The sequence below is a fragment of the Azolla caroliniana genome, unplaced genomic scaffold (assembly GCF_043228905.1).
Source record: "Azolla caroliniana isolate FFs.n. ecotype wild unplaced genomic scaffold, voAzoCaro1.0.p SCAF_21, whole genome shotgun sequence".
Lineage (NCBI taxonomy): Eukaryota > Viridiplantae > Streptophyta > Polypodiopsida > Salviniales > Salviniaceae > Azolla > Azolla caroliniana.
This window is the reverse complement of record NW_028230456.1, coordinates 4,752,134-4,775,240: the sequence shown is the minus strand read 5'-3', so window position 1 is coordinate 4,775,240 and position 23,107 is coordinate 4,752,134. Positions and strand designations below refer to the sequence as shown.

Here is a 23,107-nt window from a genome sequence, read left to right as displayed (position 1 = left end):
ATCTTCCGCTTCCTTTGTTCGGCGCCACCCGTGCCGAACACCGTCCCGTAGTCACGCTGTCGTGCCCTTCGGCTCCGGATCGTTGCGTGAGTCGGGTGGGAACTGCCGAGGTTTTTGACTAGGAGGAAGAGGAATACAACTTAAGGCTAGTTATGAATAATAGGAAGAGAAGTAAGATAGCAATCTTGTGAATCCCACGAGTTTAGTGTATTTTAAAACAATATTTAGATTATAAGAGTAATTTTGATGGCAAAATTCGTGAATCCCACGAATATCTTAGATTGATCAATCCTTGTATATTAATCAACAACCTTATACATATTTCTCTCCTCCTTATATAAAGATGGAAGAGGCTAAGCATGGCTTCATGCTTTTTCACCTAAAATGTCTATGCACACTAAATGTGCATGTGATGCTTTGTCATTTCCTAAATATAGGGCTCATGCACGCTAGATGTGCATGAGTCACTTTTAATGTCACGTGTAAATAAAATATTCACACTCTAAAGAATACATGATTTTTACCTTTTAATAAAGGTATGTTTAAATAAAGGTCTTATACGTATTAAATCTATATTTATAACACTAAAGATAAGTTATTACAATGGTAAAGTTGGGGTTTATCTACGTGGAGGTGCATGGTTTGAATCCTGCCCTATGCACGTGATAAATTCTTTTGATATATTATTTATTTATTTATATGTATCTAAAATCGGATATATTATTTTATGGTTTTCACGTAGTGTACGAAATACACTACTACAACGCTTTGATCCGGCCCGCGATGGTCACTTGCGAGACTCTTGTTCTGCCCCAGGTGTGCTTTCCGGCTCGACACACCTTCTCGTGTTTGCCCCTACCGGCTCCTTCCGAAACCGTAACCGGCCGGTAGGGGTTTCGCACTTCGTCTGCCCCATCTTACCGACCTTTGTCGATGTCGGGTCCCGTTCCTTGCCGCCACCTTCTTTCTCCCTCGGTCTTACGTTGCCACGTTGCCATGTTGGCCGAACAGCCGGAGTCTCCGGAACCGGTGTGAAGGTCCCATAGGACCGGTCTTCGTTTCTTTGCTTGCCGAAATTCAGGGTGTCTTTGTTTGAGTCCCTCCCGGATTCTCCTCGTGTCTTCCGCGTAGTCGGGTCCCGTTTCCCGCCGCCACCAACTTCTCTCGGTCTCATGTTGCCACGTTGGCCGAACAGGCGGAGTCTCTAGTTCGGTGTGGGGATCCCGTAGGACCAGACTTCCTTACGCCCACTCACCTTGCCGGAAGGTTTGAGATGGTCTGTAGCCGCCTTGCCGGCTTGATATCTTCTTTCTCTGCGTCCGTCGTCCGATCACATTCACCTGCCGCCACCGATCTCCCCTATAGGACTCACGCCGGCACTCGGGCCGACTGCCGGATCGGTGTGAGGATCTTCGTGGGACCCCGGTTTTCCGGCCCTTGTCCCCCTGCCGCCACCGTCAGTATCTTGGTCTTACGCCGACCGCGCTACCGACTGCCGAAGTCTCTAGATCTAGTGTGAAGGATCCTCGGGCTCCTCGTATCCTTGACCCTTCTCCCGGGTCTTCCTTCCTTCGCAAGCTGAGAGGGTGGCTTGCTCCACACCCTCTCCCGTGGTACCGACGTACCGTGTTCTCGGCCTCTTCGTAGGCCTGCTCTCTTCCTCCCTCCTAGAATGGTTATCTGGGAGTCCGCTCCACCCGGTTCTCGTCTGGGTCCGTTCGTCATTCTTCGGATTGCCGGGTCCCGTTTTCCTGTCGCCACCGACCTCTCCCATGTCGTTGTCTCGGTTGCCCGCCTTGCCTCCGCCACGGTCCGTCACTCTAGGTCTCACACCGGCTCTCGGGCCGGATACTGGAGTCTCTAGGACCGGTGTGTGTAAGGTCGCGGCACCGCCGCTTGTCTCCTCCTCACTCGATGTTTCGGGCCGCCATGTCCCGAATCCGTAGTTACCGGCCTCCATGGCCATCCCTTCACCGCAAGACAAGAGGGTCGCTTGCTCCACACCTTCTCCCATGTCGCCATCACACGCTCTCCCGGCCTCCGTATAGGCCCCATCTTCTACGCTTAGGGAGGCTTCTTCCTCCACATCCTCCGATCGCCTCCGGCCCGACTCCGTAATAAGCCCTTCTTTGGCTTTGATTTTCACCTTCACAAGCTCGCATGCCTCCCGTATTAGCGCTTCTAGGTCGAGCTCCTCCGAACTGTTTTGCGTTGAGCTCTCTTCCGACGGTAGTGCGTACTCACTCGCCGCTCTCTCTTCTCCGCCGCTCGCGGGCTGTGTTGTGGCCGGCGGCCTCGCATCATGTTGCCGGCACACCCATCCACCTCGGACCACTCCTCGGTGAGACCATGCGTCCCATAATCATCTTGAAGCTCGAATAAGATGTCCATCCTCTCCTCTTGATGGATCGTCTTCAAAAATAGGAGGACTTTGTCCGCCCCCACCGATCTCCGATCTCGCTCCGAGAGTTGAGAGAAACGGTGCTCAAACTCTCGGAATGCATCCATCGTGCTCCAATGGCATTCCATCGACGCCACCCATCGGTCCAACTCATGCCGACCTCGCCCCTCCGGTTTCGCATACCCGTACGCTTCTAATAGGGCTCCCTCCAAGGACACCCACGACTTGTGAGCTTCTCGTAGCTCCTTGACCTCCTTGTGCACCGATACGACCACCACTCGCGGAAAATACACTAGCCTTGTCGCTTCGTCCACGCCCTCCTTCGTCATCTCGGCATCGTATGCTTCTAAGAATCTTGGGACATTGTCCCCGTTGAACCGGCCGACTCGATCGACCACCCTTTCGACGGCTTGTTGAGCCGCATCTCGCTTTGCCATCTTTCGTCCGGCTTCCATCACGATCTTTGCCATCATCTCCTCGAAGTCGAAGTCTTCTTCCATCTCCATGCTCCCTTGCCGCCTTTCACGTCGGGTTGACCAAAGATGTTGCGTTGTTACGCGCGTGCGTGTAGAAAGGCGGGACTACGGGGGTCCTGGACTAGGGAGTGACGGAGCGCAGGAAGTCGTGCTTCACCCTTTTCGGGGCACCCCAGGAGCACACCGCAATCAACCGAACGAGAGAGAGAAAGAGAGGGAGACAGAGAGGGAGCGCGCGCTTGACACCAACTCACGCGCACACACACACACATACACACACACACACACCGACCCGACTCACGCCCTTATGTGCAGGAACGCAGGAAAGGGGAAGCACCCGACACCAACAGAGACACGAGTATACACAGACAGACGCAAAAGTATGTATTACAAGGGAAAGAATACAACCCCGGCTTCGAGCCGGACCAAGCTAGGGTAGGTTACAACAGTAGTCTGCAGCCAAGCCACCGTCCGGGGAGCTCTTGGGCTCGTCACGCAGAGCGGGGTCTTGCACAGGAGACCGAGCGCGAACAACCCACACCGCGAAGAAGAGGAAGAAGAAGTAGAGGAACTAACCCTAAATCTAACGGTATACCCTCTAACACAAAATGGGCAACCCCTCTACAAGGGACCACCCCTTCCCTTTATAGAACAAGGAGAGGGATGCGTTACAATGTGGGATAAATCCCGATTTACATGGGATTCTTCGTCCCGACTTGACTCTTATTATTCACACAATTACATGAGGGTGAGTGCACATGGTGCACCCCGCCGATGTAGCCAATATTTCCCGGTTTTCGCCTCTAGATGAAATTCTTCACGACAACGGCCTCCTGTAAGGAGAACCTAGGTCCTGTAAATGTTACTCCTAGGTATGTGTAGGAGCGTGTGTATTCCACCTTTTCCTCTCCCAAGAAGAATTTTGGTTCTGATCTTGTTACCCATGCTTGGGTGGTGTTAAACACAATCACTTTAGTTTTATTCATGTTGATTGACAAACCTTTGTCCGTACAAAATAGTTTAAAGGCATTTAGATGTCTTTGTAGTCCCTCTAGAGAGTCAGAAATCAACACAATATCATCAACATATAGTAATATTTGTATAGCTATACTTGCTAGGTGTGCTCCGGAATCCCTAACTCTCTCTATGTACTGTGATACCTCATCTATATAGAGACCGAAGAGTGTGGGGTAGAGTGGGCATCCTTGCTTCACGCCAATTGTGCTAGCCACCGCCTCTGACAAGCCCTTAGAAGACCACACTTTTCTTGACACAGATTCATAGAGTGCATAGATTCCCCATTGCATATCTATAGGAACACCAAGGGCTTCTAGCCGCTGCATAAGTTGAGCACGTGGCACAGTGTCAAAGGCTTTTCGGAAATCCACAAAGCAGAAATAAATCCTCTTATTGTGGGTTCTGCCCTCCGCAATAAGGGCCCAGAGGGTGAATATGTGATCCAAAGTTGTGAACCCCTTCCGAAAGCTTGCTTGTCCAATTGAATGACAACCATTTTGCTTTGCCCATATAGTCAATTCTAATTCTAGAATCGAACCATATAGTCTAGCCAAGTAATGGCCAATCATGATTGTCCTATAAATGCTTGGCATCATGGGGTCTCCACTCTTGAGGATTGGCACAATGGTGTGTTGAGTCCATCTAGTAGGAAAACCTTCACACATGGCTCTATTAAAGATGTGTGCTAGCAATGGGAGCAAGGTGTCACAGGCATAGATAAAGTGCTCACCCAACAATCCATCATGATCTTGGGCCTTCCCAAATTGTAGCCGATCAATGGCATTTCTTATATTTTGTGGTGTAAAGAAGGTTGATTCATGTGGGCGTGAGGCATTCGGGTGGGGAAGAGGAGGTTGCCCCCCTATTGCCCCGGGATATCATATAGAACCTTTGCATATTCCTGACACACCTGAGGTGAGGTCAGTTGTGTGGTGGGTTGCCTCTCATTAAACATTTTCCATGCTCTTTTACTCTCTTGTCCTAGAAACAAGCGATACAAATGATCTTCAAATTTAGCCAAATACAATCTCTTCTTCTTCCTCACGAGGTGTTGGAAGGTTGCTCTCGCATGGTTGTGTGTATAAATGCCCCGAGTTACATCACGTTGCAAGCATCTCCCCGTATCATGACATTCCTCATCATACCAACTATTTTGTATTATTCTACCGAGTTTGGGGGGATTGTCCGTTGTGTGAGGGAAGGCATTTGTGGCAGCTTTATGCAATGATTTGGATAAACCTTGGGTAAGTTCTTCAAGGGGTGCAAAAGGATCCAAATCTAGCATGCCATTGTATACACCACAACTATACACATCAATTGTCTCGCAAGTGAATAGATACTTAGCCAACCCACTCTCCTTAGCATATACATCCTTTGTGCATCCATCCTTTACCTCAAAATGTAGATATGCATGATCAGCTGCCAAGCCAATAGGTCTTCTTGATATAGTGAACACTTCTATTTCAGGTATAAGAGATGGAGATCCCATTAGATAATCAACTGTGCTTGCACCCCCTTTTGGGTTCCAACATGTCAAAGCATCTGATCCAAGCCATTATATATCACAAATCCATCTGCGCTTCCCAAGGCTAGAAAGTGTTTTCCATATTCAGTTATAACACTCATATCTTGAGCTTGTCGCTTTAAACCAACCTCTTCCACCATAACTTCTCCATAAACAACCTCGTTGGTGTTAAACATAGTTGTTTGTTCATCCTTGGTTCGTGCATTAAAGTCTCCTAATAGTATTATGTTCCCCATAGTAGCAAATCTTATGATATCATCATATAGTGGTAGATATGGTGATTCACCTAGAGGTGCAAACCTTGAGTAGGCAGGTGGAAAGTAGCAAATTGCAAAATATAACTCCCTAAGATCCCCTCTTTTTATTCGTATCCACATGTAGCGTGCATCTACATCCTTATGGACAACATGCAGTCTACCATGGAGCTCCTCTTTGTATAGCCACTTCATTGTAGAGATGCATCTTTCCATTGCTTCTTGTCCTTTTTCTGAATCCACTTTTATAGCTCCTAACTCAACCTTACTTGAGGACATTTCATCCTTAAGGTATTGTGTCATGTCATCCTTGAGTTCTAAGTGTGATTTCTCCACATAGCTTATTATGTCTTTCTGCATCTCTTCTAATAACTCAGCCTTGAGAGAGGCATACAATTCTGTTTTCTGTTTCTCTATCTCCTTTTTCATTTCTTCTTTCAGTGCTATTTCTATATCTTCTCTAATAAGATTGATCTCTTGCACAATCAAATGGCGTAATAATCATGTTTCCCATTTTTGAAATCAAATGGAATGTCGGATGGGGCCTGCGTTCTAGGTGCCTTGTGCACCCTTCTAATGCTATTCGGGGTGCTTCCATCCCATCCTTTTTGTCTATGATATCTTCTTGGGGTCTTCCATGGATCTGGACCCTCGTCATGCGTGTTAAGATCCATCTTTTCATTTTCGGTCCATTCAGACTCCATGGTGTCTTAGGACAGTAGGTATAGGAGATGTTGAGGGCAGAAAGAACAATATAGATTCTAGAGATTTCTATTGGTCAGAAAGCATAGAGGAACAAATTTGGCAGAAGATACTGGGAATTAGATTTGGTAGAAAATGTACAGGGTCAGGCATTGCAGAAAACACAGAGGGCAGACATTGCATAGAATGCAGACAAACATTCACATTGCACAGAACGAAGAGACAGACAGAGCCTAAACCCTAAACGCAGATAGAGAACTGAGAGAGAGAGAGAGAGAGAGAGAGAGAGAGATTAGAGAGAGGAAATTTTTTCTTGTTCCTTCATGCCATGTGGCCCGGTTAAATATTACAATGAGGGTATACATCAATAAGATACTCAAGGGTGATACATAGGGGTGCATACCCCTCTATCCATTCACACACACAATTCACTCGTACTCTTTCATATCTACCCACATGCACACACATGTGCATGGTTCATACAAATATGCATATACTCACACCCGTGCACATTTGCACATACACAACAACAAAACTATCCATTCACACATCCAACTCACACTCTTCATATCTACACACATGCACACACATGTGCATGTGTTTATACACATACAAACATTCTTACTCACGCTTGTGCACATTACACATACAATTACAACAATATGTTTAATACAAAGACTCTTACTCATCCATTCATGTACCTCTCATACGGATAACAACCAGAGAGATGATGAACACAAAAGTGTTACCCGTATGAGAGTAGATATGCAAAGGCTACATGTAACGACTGTATATAGAGAGAGAGACAGAGAGAGCGATACAGAGTATGTCTCTGTTGTAACCGCCGCTAGGCGAAGATTGTGAACAAGAGGTCGTTGCCTCTGTGCTCCCTGTTGTATTACTTTATAGTGTGATAGTTTGGAGTCTGTGGACTCCCGTGGTTTTTCCCTCCCAGGGTTTTCCACGTTGTCGTGAAGAATTTCGGCCAGAGGCGAAAACCGAGAAACATTGGCTACATCGGCGAGGTGCAGCGTGTGTACGCACCCATGTACATTTAGTGTGAATATTGAGGGCGCCTTTATGGCGCCGAAGAGTAGTCAAGTCGGGACAGACGATCCCATGAAAGTCGGGATTTGTCCCACATTGTAACGCATCCCTCTCCTTGTTCTATAAAAGGAAGGGATCGCCCTTTGTGGAGGGGTTGCCCATTTTGCATTAGAGGGTATACCGTTAGGTTTAGGGTTAGGTTCTTCTTCTTCTTCTTCTTCTGCGTGTTCGCTTAGGGTTCGCTTTGGTTCGGCCTCCTGTGCAAGACCCCGCTCGGCGCGACGAGCTGAGAGCTCCCCGACGGCGGCTTGGTAGCAGACGACTACTGTAACCTACCTCAGTCCGGCTCGAAGCCGGGAACGTATTCTTCTTATATATATATACATATACGTTTGCGTCCGTTTGTGTATATTGGCGTCTTTGATGGTGTCGAGTGCTTCCCCTTTCCTGTGTTTCCTGTACATGAAGGCGTGAGCTGTGTGTGTGCGTGTGTGCGCACGAGTCGGTGTCAAGCGCGCGCTCCCTCTCTTTCTCTCTCTCCCTTCGGTTTCTTCCGGCGTGCTTCTGGGATGCCCTGGAAATGGTGAAGTGCGACTTCCTACGCTCCGTCGCTCCCTAGTCCAAGACCCCCGTGGTCTCGCCTTTCTCCACGCACGCGCGTAACAACGCGACATATTTGGTGAACCCGACGTGAAAGGCGGCAAGGGAGGATGGAGTCGGAAGACGACGACCTTGCGGAGATGGTGGCCGAAGTGGTGTTGGAGTCGGCACGAGTGGTGATGAGGCGAGAAGCGGCGCAACAGGCGGTTGAGCAAGTGGTCGAAAGAGTCGGCCGTTTCAACGGGGACAAGGTCCCATCTTACTTGGAAGCCTACAACGCGGAAATGGAGGAGCGTGGCGTAGATGAGGCGTTGAGGCTGGAGTTCTTCTGTCGGGTTGTGGCTGTCCGGATGCATGCGAAAATAAAGGAGCTCTGTGAGGCTCATAGTTCGTGGGAGGCCTTCGAAGAGGCGCTCCTGAAGGCTTACGGAGGACTGGGCGAAAGTCGGAAGGGTGTGCCAACGGCTAGACAACGAGTGAGCCGAGAAGGCTAAGAGGAAGGTACGCGATGGCGTGCCATCATAGCGGGAAGAGACTGAACGGTAAAGAGAGTCGGCAAGGGTCGGCGTTGGGGCCAGGATTGCGGAGGCGTACGCAGCGCTCAAAGCGATGCTCGAGGAAGAGGGAGGATCGAGGCTAGAAGTTGAGACCGAGGAGACGGACTTGCCCCACGCGACGGAGGAAGATTGGTACGACGGTATCATGGGAGAGGGTGCGGAACGAAACGCCCTCTCGACTTGCGGAGATAGAACGGCCAGGGATGAGGCCGAGATACAGATCGCGGAACCGGATCATTGGGACCAGCGGTTTCGGGCGTGTCAGCCTGAGATCTTGGTTATTGGAGAAGTAAGCCCAGACAGGGCTTGCGCGATCGGTAAGAAGACGACCGCCGACCACGAAGAGTCGGTGGCTACAGACAAGGGCGAAGAACGGACGGGCGATTCCTTGTGTCTTCCCACACTTGCTCCCGAGACGATGGCAGTTGGGCCCGAGTGTCCACGTGAGTCCCAAGCGGAGGAAGGCGATGGCGATAGACCAAGAATCACCGACGAGACGATACGGGGAAGGAATGAACGAAAGCCCACGGACCCGATTCCGGAGAACTCAGCAATTTGGCCCGTATGCCCATGTAAGACCGAGGAGATGGATGGCGGTACCGAGGAGTCCTGGCACGATGCCAGCGAAGACGGATGGGAAACGGCCTGCGAGGAGGCTGAGGACGGACACGGCACGAGGGGATCAGCATTCCGATATGGGTGGAGTGTGATCTGGTCGTGGATCGTTCGATTGGGGCCAGATTCGGCATGAAGGTGCCAATACGGGAGAGGATGCGGGACGAGCCACCCTCTTTTACATGAGGAGAAAGACCGACCGGGCGAAGGTCAAGAGTTGGAAAGAGAATGCAAGCCGGTCCTATGGGTTTCCATACACCGATCCGGCTGCCGGCCCGAGTGCCGGCGTAAGTCCTATACGAGAGATCGGTGGCGACAGGAGAACGGGACCCGACAATCCGGAGAAGGACAAACGGACCCGGACGAGAACCGGGCGGAGCGGACTCCCGGATGACCATTCTGGGAGGGAGGAAGAGAGCTGGCCTACGAAGAGGCCGAGGACACGGTATGTCGGTACCACGGGAGAGGGTGCGGAACAAAACGCCCTCTCGGCATGCGGAAAAGGACGACCCGGGACAGGGTCGGGAAGACGGATTGAAGGCCTACGGAGGATCCTTCACATGGGTTCTAGAGACTTCGGCAGTCAGCAACGCGGTCGACGTAAGACCAAGATACTGACGGTGGCGGCGAGGTGACGAAGGCAAAGGGGCTACGGATGGGCGGTCTACGGAGGATCCTTCACACCAGTTATAGAGACTTCGGCAGTCGGCAATGCGGTCGACGTAAGACCAAGATACTGACGGTGGCGGCGAGGTGACGAAGGCAAGGGCTACGGATGGGCGGTCTACGGAGGATCCTTCACACCGGATCTAGAGACTTCGGCAGTCGGCAACGCGGTCGACGTAAGACCAAGATACTGACGGTGGCGACGAGGTGACGAAGACAATGGGCGTAAGGAAGTTCGGTCCTACGGATCCCCACACCGGTTCCGGAGACTCCGGCTGTTCTGCCATCGTGGCAACGTAAGATCGAGGGAGAAGGAAGGTGGCGGCGGGAAACGGGACCCGGCTACGCGGAAGACACGAGGAGAGTCCGGGAGGGACTCAAACAAAAGACACCCGAATTTCGGCAAGCATAGAAACGGAGTCCGGTCCTATGGGACCCTCACACCGATCCGGAGTCTCTGACAGTTCGGCCAACGTGGCAACGTGAGACCGAGGGAGAAGGACGGTGGCGGTAGGGAACGGGACCCGACGACACGAGGTTTCAGAAGGAGCCGGTAAGGGCAAACACGGAGAGGTGTGTCAGGCCGGAAAGGCACACCTTGGACAGGACAAGAGTCTCGCAAGTGGCCATCGCGGGCCGGATCGAAGCGTGACTACGGGACGGTGTTCGGCACGGGCGGTGCCGAACAAAGGAAGCGGAAGACGGCACAAGGGAGGTGCCGGGAACGACGTGACAAGTGCCTAGTGGACTGCACAGGGTCGGAGTCAGGGGATGGCAAGAGAGGCCGAAGGAGGATTCTCCACACTCACTTCGTAGATCCTGGCAGCTTCGTCGAAGTAACGAAGACTGACACAGCAAGCCGGGATGAGAAGCTGGTGGGGGCAAGGGGACGACGGCAAGCGGAAGACTCAGGACCTATTGCAGCAGCACGAAGACGGGAAGGGCCAAGCGGGCTACTACGGGGTGTTCCTCAGATGCAAAGAACACCGGTATACGGGTGAGCGGCGATGCACGATCTGGCCAGAAAGGGGCCGACAAGACGTGCAATGAACCGGAGCGCGGCACAGGCGGTGCCAAACAACGGACGAGGGTATGTGGCACACGGGGGGTGCCGGAGCGGGAAGGCGAGCGCGGAGAACATCGGAAAGGGATCCTCCACACCATTTTGGAGACCATGGCGGTTCGAGCCGATGCGGCGATGTAAGACCATGGAGAAGGAAGGTGGCGGCGGAAGGACGAAGGCGACGCGAAACACCATCGGGACATCACGATTGGACAACGGAGGCCAAGCGGGCCATCACGGGCATGCCTCAAGCGGAGGACATCGGGCATATGGCGGGAAGCGGGGCTTTCATACAGCCGAACAAGGGCCAACGGAAGAACGCGTACTACGGAGATCGCGGCAATAATGTGAAAATCCCATAAAACGTACGAAATCGAGTATGAATCACATAGTACAATAATTGTGAAGATAACATTTTAAATAGATTTAATATCTAAGGTCAAAATGATGGAGGTTTCGAATGCACTTTATTACACGAGAAACAGACAACTAAATGTCAAGATATGAGGGTATCAAGTTTGTAAAAGGAAAAGAGAAAATTGTGAGATATCCCACATAGGCACGACAAATACAGCTCTCATCATATATAAGGTGGAGCAAAAGATATTATCCTTGTGTCTATGTGTGGAGCATAGAGAGTTCAAGGTAACTTGAACTAAGAGTGGAGGTGGGCTAACTACTCGTAAAGGGTTTTGGCCAACCAAAACCGGACCGACGATGGAGCCGGTGATCCGGCGGCATCCGGCGGCAATAATCCGGCGGCAATCCAACGAGGCATCGGTATCCGGCGGCATCCGACGGCAATCCGGCGCCGGACCGATGATGGAGCCGGTGATCCGGCAGCAATAATCCGGCAATCCGACGGCAATCCGGCGAGGCACCGGTAACCGACGGCATCTGGCGACGGTATCCGGCGAACCGGCGTTCGGCGACTAGATAAATAAATAAATAAATATATATACATATTTACATATACAAGGAGGGCAAGTAAGGATTCGAACCTTGCACCTCCATGTTAGGAGTCAATTGGCTTACCATTAAACCATGCTATTTAGTTGAAATTATATTTCTATCATTGTACTTTTACATGTAAATTCTCATACATGAGAGCTAAAATGAGTGACATGGTTATCATGCACCACATGTAATACATAAGCGCCAAATGGCAAACATGCAATTTATGCATGTCTTGTACCCTCACATGCATCATATGCATGAGAGCATCTATAAAAGAGGGAAGGGGGAGGAGAAAAGACACGGTTTTTTTTTATGAAAATTAAGAGGAAGAAATTCGTTATCAAATTGATGGTGTAACTTGTTTCTTAAATCCAAAGATAAAAAGTTCAATCGATCTTTCTCAATCGTTTAATCTCAACTTCTCTCTTTCCCAATCTATCTTAAGTACTTTCTCGCCAAAGCTTGTATCGACTCTAAATCCTTTTGGTCCAGAACCCCGGCGATTCCGCCTCATGATCCGCGCGTAGTGATGGATCTTCACGACATAATTAAGTGGTGAACCCGACAAGAAGCACAAGCGCCGGATACAAGAATTCGAGAAGATGCTGAAAGAAGAGAATATAATAGAAGAAGGAGAGTTCGTGACTCATATTATGGAAGAAGCCTCATTTAACGACACCATCGGCGAAATCGAGGACGTCGTGGACTTGAGCTATCTTCACAACCAACGCGTGATTTCGGTTAACTCCGTCAACATGTATGCTATCATCGATGAATACCGTCGTGGAATCTCGATGAAGGAAGCTGACATCAACACGAAATATAAAACGGTGGATAAGAAGATCAAGCCAGTTGCGGTTCCGCTACCGGAAGATAGCTGGCAAAAGATGAAGGAAGTTGCTAACGATCCAAGCTTAAGAGATCCGAAGAAGATAGGTCATGACTTCACCAAAGAGACGAAGGGGAAGCTACGAGTTGGAAAGGAGGATTTCCTTCTCCCTGAAGAGGAGCGAATGTTTCGCGATATGCTTGAGAGACATGGGAAGGCTTTCGCATTCTTCCCACGAGAAATCGGATGCGCCTACCCAAAGGTTATCGAGCCGATGGTGATCTTCACGGTGCCTCATGTGCCTTGGAATTTGAAACCGATACCGGTTCCGAGAGCACACCTTCCGAAGCTGATCGAGCTCTTAAAGGAGAAGGTGAGTATGGGAATTCTAGAACCGTCGAATGCTCCTTATTCCAATAGGTGGTTCACGGTGCCGAATAAGAATGGATCATTCCAATTCATCCAAGATCTTCAACCCGTCAACAAGGTGACAATTCGAAATGCCGGAATCGGTCTGAGCGTGGACGAATTTGCCGAAGCGTTTGCGGGCCGGTCCATCTACTCCATTGGCGATCTCTACTCCGGATGTGACCAATTCCAATTGGCGATCGACAGTCGGGACATTACAACCATGAGGACTCCGATCGGGCTTCTGCGGATGTGTACCTTACCCCAAGGCGCAACGAACTCGGTGGCTCATATGGTGAATGCCATGAATAAAGTCTTGAAGGATTGCATTCCGAACATCACGATGCCATTCTTGGATGATATTCCGATAAAAGGATGTTCGGATGAGGAGAAAGATGAATCGAAAGATAAGGAAGGTTGTAGAAAGTTCGTTGCGGATCATATGAAAGATTGCGAGAAGGTGCTTCAAAGGCTCGAAGATGCGAATTTGACATTTTCGGGAGAAAAATCCGCATTCGGGAAACCGGAGATCTTGGTGGTAGGTCACTTGTGTGGAGCATACGGCCGGAAGCCCTCGCCATCCAAAGTGAACGCAATCCAAGACATGAAAGAAGAATGTGAAAACCAAACGGAGGTTCGAAGGTTCCTTGGAGCGTGCACATTTTATCATACATGGATTCCTCACTACGCTCATGTCGCCGAACCGTTATATGGACTACTAAAGAAAAGAATAAAGTTCGAATGGCGAGACGAGCACACAAAGGCAATGCGAAGATTAAAGAAACTGCTTCTTGAAGCTCCAGCACTAAGGAAGGCCGACTATGCCGAAGGGAAACCAATTTACGTGACCATAGATACGAGTCCAACCGGAATCGGGTGGGTCATCAACCAAGAAGGTGAAGATAATGCGCGATATGCCGTCCGGTTCGGAGCAAAGGTTCTCAGCGAACAGCAACAAAGATATGCCCAAGTCAAGCGGGAACTTTGGGGTATTGTGTCGGCAGTGAAGACGGACAAAGATTACCTGATCGGGTCAGAAGTGATAATAGAGACAGATTGTCTCCCAATTCTCGGAATGGTCTCGGGATGTGCGACCCCAGATCTTGCTATGCTAAGGTGGATCGCCTACATCAAGTCTTTAAACCTAGAGATCCGTCACATTGCAGGGAAGAAGAACGCCATGGCTGACATGTTGTCAAGGGCAAGATTTTCAAATGAAAGTAACATGGTTTCGGAAGATGAAGATGTCGCCCTCGACTTCTTCAAGATGGCTCGATTGTCGGCGGAAGACCAGGACACGCAAACCCTCCACACGTTCAACGAGAACGAGTACAAAGGAGAGTGGTTACTCATCGGTAGATTCCTAAGAACATTGACGGCAGATGCTTCATTGACAAAGGAGGAGGCCCTACGAATCCGAAAGAAAGCTTACCGATACTTCTTGAAGGGAGGATTCCTTTGGCGACATCCAAAAAGAAGGACAGGAATACCACGTCGAGTGGTGGTAAAGAAAGAAGAGCAAGAGACGTTGATGACCGAATTCCACGAGAGTGCTTGGGCAGGTCATAGAGGAACATGGGCGACGTTCGAAAAGTTGAAGGAGAAGTACTGGTGGCCAAGCATGTACAAAGATGTACTCCATTTCATGTCCACATGCGAAACTTGCCAAGTATATTCAAATATACGTCATCGTGATGAGTTAAACCCGACATACCCACTCACCATACACTTCAAATGGATGGTGGATCTGGTCTCGATGCCAATGGGAGTGGGACAAATGAAGTATTTAGCACTGGCCAGGGAAGACTTGACAAATCAAGTGGAAGGACGAGCCTTGACAAATAAGACGACTTCAGCCGTTTGCAAATTTCTACTTGAAGATGTTGTTTGCCGATATGGATGTGTAGGGAAGATAGTGGCCGACCGAGGGGAGTTGGACGCGCACGAAGCGACGGAGCTCTTCGAAAGACTAGGCGTGAAGCTCTCCCTCACGACTGCCTACAATCCGGAAGCAAATGGGAAGATCAAGCGAGGGCATGGACCTATCGTTAAAGCCATCGTACGGGCATGCAACGGTCGAGTTGGGAATTGGCCACGACTATTACCCTATGCCTTGTGGGCTGATAGAACGACACATAGCTCGGTGACAGGGTATATGCCGACGGAGCTTATGTATGGACAAAAGCCGATTATGCCCATCGAAAGAACGATCGCCTCATGGGTAGCAATACCGTGGGAGAACGAGATGAGCCGAGAAGAGTTATTAGCGGCGCGGATAAGGCAACTTGAAAGAAGACCTGAAGATTTAGAAAAAGCGCGAAAGATGATGAAGGCAGCCCGAGTAAAGAACAAAGTTCAGTTCGACAACACGCATCGACTTCGTCCCAAGAAGATTGAAGAAGGGGATTGGGTTTTGGTTTACGACAGCACCCTTAACAATCAACACAGTACAACAAGGAAGTTCGCAAGAAGATGGTTCGGGCCGTATGTGGTGACAAGTGCCAACAATAATGCCACATACCACCTTGCGGAACTAGACGGATCAAGGTTGGCCGTACCCATTGCGGGAAAAAGAGTAAAGCTTTTCAAGAAAAGACAAGACAAGGATCCTGACCTCGATTACCTCGACGATGAACATAATAGGCCGGATGAAAATGAAGACATGGAGGAATCTAATTGATCATCGTAGCCGAAATCTCACTTCTTCTCTTCTTGGCACGTACTGGAGGACGTGCGGTTTGGTGGGGGTGGATGTCGTGAAGATTTTCGGCAATAGTGTGAAAATCCCATAAAACGTACGAAATCGAGTATGAATCACATAGTACAATAATTGTGAAGATAACATTTTAAATAGATTTAATATCTAAGTACAAAATGATGGAGGTTTCGAATGCACTTTATTACACGAGAAACGAACAACTAAATGTCAAGATATGAGGGTATCAAGTTTGTAAAAGGAAAAGAGAAAATTGTGAGATATCCCACATAGGCACGACAAATACAGCTCTCATCATATATAAGGTGGAGCAAAAGATATTATCCTTGTGTCTATGTGTGGAGCATAGAGAGTTCAAGGTAACTTGAACTAAGAGTGGAGGTGGGCTAGCTACTCGTAAAGGGTTTTGTCCAACCAAAACCGGACCGGCGATGGAGCCGGTGATCCGGCGGCATCTGACAATCCGGCGACGGTGATCCGACGGCAATCCGGCGAGGCACCGGTAACCGACGGCAGCACCGGTATCCGACGGCAATCCGGCGACGGTGATTCGCCGGCATCCGACGACGGCACCGGTAACCGACAGCATCTGGCGACGGTATCCGGCGACTAGATAAATAAATATATAAATATATATACATATTTACATATACAAGGAGGGCAAGTAAGGATTCGAACCTTGCACCTCCATGTTAGGAGTCAATTGGCTTACCATTAAACCATGCTATTTAGTTGAAATTATATTTCTATCATTGTGTTGTAAAACAGTGCTCGGCCACAACCGAGGAATAGGATTACCTCACAGAAAACAGGAAATACAAAATGCACGAAGACAATAGAGAGGAGGGTACACAGGGTGTTTACGTGGAAAACCCTAAATGGGAAAAAACCACGGGAGTCCTCAGACTCCAACTATCACTATGAACAGAGATGTACAATGGTGAAGCTACAAGGCAACAACCTTGAGTTCACTGTCTTCGCCACAGGCGGCGGTAATACACAGAGGCAACGACCTCTTCGTCTCTCTCTCTCTCTCTCTCTCTTTCTCTCTAGGCTGCTCTCACTTCGCATGAAAAATGAGCAACAACAGTAAAACTGTTTGCCCTAAGTCATATTTATACACATATGACTTTCGGGCTATTTACAATTATAGCCTCAAGGGCCCTTGGCAAACATATTCACAAATATGTCCCCGCATCCGGATCTCTCTCTCTCCGGGTACGTTCGTCATCCGGCTCCGTAGCCGGGGTCTTCATCATCCGGATCCGTATCCGGGTACTCTTCATCCGGCTTCATGCCGGGTACTCTTCATCATCCGGTTCCGTAACCGCAACCGGGCTTGCCGTCATTTATCTCCGGGGACATCCCATCCGGAGGGACCGAAATCCCAACACATTGTACTTTTACATGTAAATTCTCATACATGAGAGCTAAAATGAGTGACATGGTTATCATGCACCACATGTAATACATAAGCGCCAAATGGCAAACATGCAATTTATGCATGTCTTGTACCCTCACATGCATCATATGCATGAGAGCATCTATAAAAGAGGGAAGGGGGAGGAGAAAAGACACGGTTTTTTTTTATGAAAATTAAGAGGAAGAAATTCGTTATCAAATTGATGGTGTAACTTGTTTCTTAAATCCAAAGATAAAAAGTTCAATCGATCTTTCTCAATCGTTTAATCTCAACTTCTCTCTTTCCCAATCTATCTTAAATACTTTCTCGCCAAAGCTTGTATCGACTCTAAATCCTTCTGGTCCAGAACCCCGACGATTCCGCCTCATGATCCGCGCGTAGTGACGGATCTTCACGACAGCGGATCACGGGAGACCGGTTTCTCACCGGCCGAAATCTCTCACCCTTCAACTAGATTGGCACGTACCGGTGGACGTGCAGTTAGGTGGGGGCGGATGTCGTGAAGAATTTCGGCCAAAGGCGAAAACTGGGAAACATTGGCTACATCGGCGGGGTGCAGCGTGTGTACGCACCCATGTACATTTAGTGTGAATATCGAGGGCGCCTTTATGGCGCCAAAGAGTAGTCAAGTCGGGACAGACGATCCCATGAAAGTCGGGATTTGTCCCACATTGTAACGCATCCCTCTCCTTGTTCTATAAAAGGAAGGGATCGCCCTTTGTGGAGGGGTTGCCCATTTTGCATTAGAGGGTATACCGTTAGGTTTAGAGTTAGGTTCTTCTTCTTCTTCTTCTGCGTGTTCGCTTAGGGTTTGCTTTGGTTCGGCCTCCTGTGCAAGACCCCGCTCGGCGCGACGAGCTGAGAGCTCCCTGACGGCGGCTTGGTAGCAGACGACTACTGTAACCTACCTCAGTCCGCCTCGAAGCCAGGAATGTATTCTTCTTATATATATATACATATACGTTTGCGTCTGTTTGTGTATATTGGCGTCTTTGATGGTGTCGAGTGCTTCCCCTTTCCTGTGTCTCCTGTACATGAGGGCGTGAGCTGTGTGTGTGTGTGTGCGTGCGTGTGTGTGTGCGCGCGCGAGTCGGTGTCAAGCGCGCGCTCCCTCTCTTTCTCTTTCTCCCTTCGGTTGCTTCCGGCGTGCTTCTGGGATGCCCCGGAAACGGTGAAGTGCGACTTCCTACGCTCCGTCGCTCCCTAGTCCAAGACCCCTGTGGTCCCGCCTTTCTCCACGCACGCGCATAACAACGCGACAACGTTAACATCCAGTGCACTCTCTTCTTTACTGTTTCGTGTTTAGATACATCTCTCCACATTCCTGTTTTTCTGTGATTGATCCGACGTCTCGGTTGTGGCCGAATATGGGATTCTTGGCGAGCTGTAGCTGCTTAGGTTGTCGTAGTAGATCAGGATCGGGGTCAACACCTCGATTCAGAGGTCTCACAGTAGTCACCGAGGCTAGATGGCTTCACATGTGGCAATGGTAGCGCCCCGTTATTCAGCCTCAATGCTCGATAGAGCCATTGTTGGCTGCTTTTTGCTGCTCCATGCAACAACCACACTACCATGAGAAAACATAAAACCGGAGGTGGATCGACGATCCGATGTATCAGACTAGCTCTTCAGCTATACCGTGTCGGTATAACAATCCTCGGTCCTTCGTGCCAGTAACATATCGGAGTATCCAGTGTGCACACTGAAGATGCTCAACGGTCGGCTTCTGCATGAACATGCTGATCACTCTGATTGGGTAACTGATGTCGGGTCGAGTGATTGTCAAGTATATGAGGCTTCCGACAATTTGTCGGAACCGTTTCTCATCGTAGGCTAGGCCGGAGTCAGGACGTAGCATCAGGTTCCAGTCCAGGGGGGTAGAGATCGGTCGACATTCCGTTATGCCGAACTTGTACAACATATTCAACACATAATGACATTGTGAGAGCAATATGCCGTCACGGGTTCGGATCACCTCGATCCCAAGAAAATAATGAAGGTTCCCCAGGTCCTTCATTTCAAATGCATCCAACAACAGGGACTTCACTCGGCCGATTTCATCGAGTCCAGGTCCGGTGATGACTAAATTATCTACATAAAGCAAAATGCAAACTGGACCGTCTGGACCGTTCCGGATGAACAATGAAGAGTCAAACTTAGAGGCCACAAACCCCATCTTACGCAACTGGCACGTGATCTTCGCATTCCAAGCTCGAGCGGCTTGTTTCAGACCGTAAAGCGACTTCTTGCACATTGTTGACTTGTTCATCTCCGATTGGAAACCGGGGGGTTGGATCATATAGACCCGTTCTTCAAGATCACCTTGACGAAATGCATTCTTCATGTCCATTTGTTGAAGATGCCATTTCCTTGCCGCAACAACAACTGGTACCACACGAACCGTCGTCATCTTCGCTATCGGAGCGAAGGTCTCATCGTAGTCGATTCCGTGGGTCTGTGCGTATCCCTTTGCCACTAATCAGGCCTTGTACCGGTTGACCGAACAATCGGCATTGTACTTCACCTTATATACCCATTTGCAACCGATCAGTTTACATTGTCGAGGAGGGTCAACCAAGTCCCATGTGTCGTTGGCATCAAGTGCCCACATTTCTTCCTCCATAGCAGCACGCCAATTTGCATCCTTTGTTGCTTCTGCGTAGCTCTCCGACTCACACACTTCCACCTCCTTAGTCATGTACATATAATGATGTGCCATGTACTCATTGTATCCATACCTCATGACGGTTTTCTTTTGATGGGTTGACCGGCGTAACTTTTCGTTACCTGGTTTGATGCCCTTCTTGGTCGGTTCAGACTTCCTTTCTGAAGATCCACCTTCTTCCTTTCCGGGGTCATATTCGTTCTGATCCGACCCTTCACTGCCGGTATCGTATTCCGCCATCTTCTTCTTCCTTTTCTCTTTGCGCGTGAACCGTCTCCTAGGTTCCTTGCGTGGGGATAGCACGACAGAGTTTCCACTACTTGTTGGTTCTTCACCCGACTAGTCATCCCAACTCAGCCGCTCATTCAGCCCACTTAGCTGGAATGAGATCAGACTCTCTTCTCGAGTGTCGAAGTCTTCATCTTCTACCTAGACCTCCCCGGGCTCACTAGCCTCATCTTCCGGAATCAGGTCAGAGTCGGAGGTTGGAGTCGGTAGAGAGTACCATGATGCCGACTCATCAAACTCGACATCTTAGCTTACTCGAACGTGCTTAGTCCGGAGGTTATAACACTTATACCCCTTCTGTTCATGCGAGTAACCGACTTGGATGCACTTCTCTGACTCCAGATCCAGCTTCTTCTGCTTCTCATCCGGTACATGCACATATGCTATGCTACCGAAGATCCGAAGGTGTCTCAAATTCGGCTTCCGCCTGAAATACAACTCATGTGTTGACACCTTGTCACCGATCCGGTTTTGGATGTAGATGGCTGTCTGGACTGCCTCAACCTAGTAGAATTTGGGCATGCTCTTCTCCTCTAGCATTGCCCTTGTCGCGTCGACAATCAACCGTTTCTTTCCCTCAGCCACACCGTTTTGTTCTGGTGTGTACTTGCAGCTGAATTCTCTCCGAATTCCCTTCTGCTGTAGATAACACTATTGAATTGGCTGGAAAAGTATTCTTTTCCACCATCTGACCGTAGGCACTTTATCTTCCTCTCCGTTTCCCTTTCAACTAAGCTTTGAAGGTTCTGGAAACAGTCAAAGACTTCACTTTTCTTCTCGATGAGGTATTCACATTATCTGTTTTTGTACACACTAAGCTTAGGCTATTTATGTAAAAAGTGAGAAGGGCAACTGCCCTAAGTCAGTCAGTATATAAACTGACTTTGGAACCTAGTTAGAAAGTCATTTTAAAGTTATAATAGACTCTTGACATTGTGCCAAACTGTCTCTCTCTCTTGCGTACTAGTTGTTTCTTTTTTCTGTCTTTACTGCCATCAAAGCTATGATCTTGCATTCTTCCACAATCTTATCCTAGAAATATTTTGATCTTGTTCCGCATTAGATGACGGTATTCCCAACATATGGTATCAGAGCGAAGGTTTATTTGATTCCACTGCCGCCATCTATCTAACCTCCATTGACAGCTCTTCTCCCGTACACCTTGAATATCTTGATTGGCAACTCCTCTTGAAATCACATCTGACAAAGAGAGACAACCCCAATCTGTGTTTCATTCAGTTGAACGACACTCGGGAGGACCAATTGGCTCCGTCCCTCTCATCGTTGCAGTTACTCGAAATAGGATCGGCTTGGAGAATCACACATAATCGCTGTAGAGAAATCTCAGAAAAATTGATATTCGAAATCGAACAATCAAATCCCGGACCGATTGCTCATGCCATTTGGGATCCTCACTTTGGACAACCAGCTGTCGAAGCTTACCCCCGGGGAGGGGCTTCGGGTCTAGTCAATATTGCTTATTCCAGTGTATATCAATGGTGGTACACGATTGGTCTACGCATTTAATTTGACTAAGTTAGTTGACTGTAGTCACTCCGAACAGGATTCATCTATATTCGAAACCGAGACGACTTGTGTCCAAATCTAGTTAGAACGACATCGAGTGAGCCTAGTTACTACACTCCACCACAATTCGTAGCTGACTATAGACAAATTCTATTAAACCAACACATATGGCATCAACATCCGGCTAGTCAGAGATGAGTCTAAAGAAGTTCGACGGATCGAACTTCAACTTCTGGAAGGAGCAGATGCATGACTATTTAATAGTCAAGGGGCAAATTGACCCCATTGAGAATGAAGACCCTCCAGAAGGATACAAGCCTCTTGAATGGGAAAAGCTTGACAGAATCGTCGGAGCGACCATTCAGATGCATCTATCGGAGTCTGTGTACTTCACGGTGCAATTGTGTTCAATTGCCTTCCAACTATGGAAGACACTTTCAGACACTTACGAAAAGAAGGTCGCCGCCACCAAGATATACCTGATTTGGCACCTTTATAACCTTCGGATGAAATAGTCCGGCTTGGTCCAGGCACACCTAAACGAGTACGAAAGCTTAAGCTCCCAAAATTTGGCCTAGGGAACGATTATCGAGGATGAACTAAAAGCAATGCTGCTCATGAGTAGTCTCCCTCCTTCGTGGGAAACTTTCATTACAATTGTGTGCAATGTGTCGATAGTTGCCATCAAGTACTCCTCAATCACGAGTGCTATACGAGTATTAAGAAAACGTATTTAACGTATTTTTAAATTGGGAGGTACTATACGAGTATTAATACGTTAAATACGTATGGTATCCATACTGTACCTAATGTGCCTAACAACCTTGGTCATCTCTACAGCGGAAGTATTATCAAACAACCCGAACATACTATCAATTGAGAACCCAATCAAATCAGAAGTTTTGCTTATGACTGAAGAATCGAGCACATGGCTCTTAGACTCGGGTGCGTCCTTTCATGTGACTCCTCATCGATCCCAATTCCGGCAATACATGGCCCGACATTCCGACTCAGTACGAGTAGGAAATTTGCAACACTGCGACATAATTGGAATTGGCACGGTAGAGCTCAACCTTGCAGGTGGCTCTACATTAGTACTACACAATGTTCGACATGTACCTGAGCTCACAAGACCACTGATCTCAGTCAGAAAATTGGATGAAGACGGCATTCGTGCTGGCTTTTCATCAAGAGGGTGGACGCTCCACAAGGGGAACCTCCTACTTTCTCGAGGACCAAAGATACACTCATTGTATCCCTTGCACAACACACTCAAAGAGGGTGACTTGTTTCTGGTTGACATTCCCGTGTCCTCACAATGGCATGGACGACTCAGACACCTCAGCAAGGCCGACATCACGCACCTATCCA

The 23,107-nt window shown here is 48.7% G+C and overlaps 1 protein-coding gene across 1 annotated transcript in view; it reads right to left on the bottom strand.

Moving 5' to 3' along the window:
- LOC147850447 (uncharacterized) overlaps window positions 1-6,377 on the bottom strand; it is a 42,087-nt gene extending 35,710 nt beyond the window's left edge. The window contains exons 1-3 of the mRNA XM_087336787.1: window positions 6,243-6,377; window positions 5,548-6,147; window positions 5,134-5,281 (exon numbers count right to left, since the gene is read on the bottom strand). Of these exons, the coding sequence (XP_087192913.1) occupies window positions 5,134-5,281; window positions 5,548-6,147; window positions 6,243-6,377 (883 nt within the window). The remainder of the gene's footprint in view (window positions 1-5,133; window positions 5,282-5,547; window positions 6,148-6,242) is intronic.
- Window positions 6,378-23,107: the final 16,730 nt, after the last annotated feature.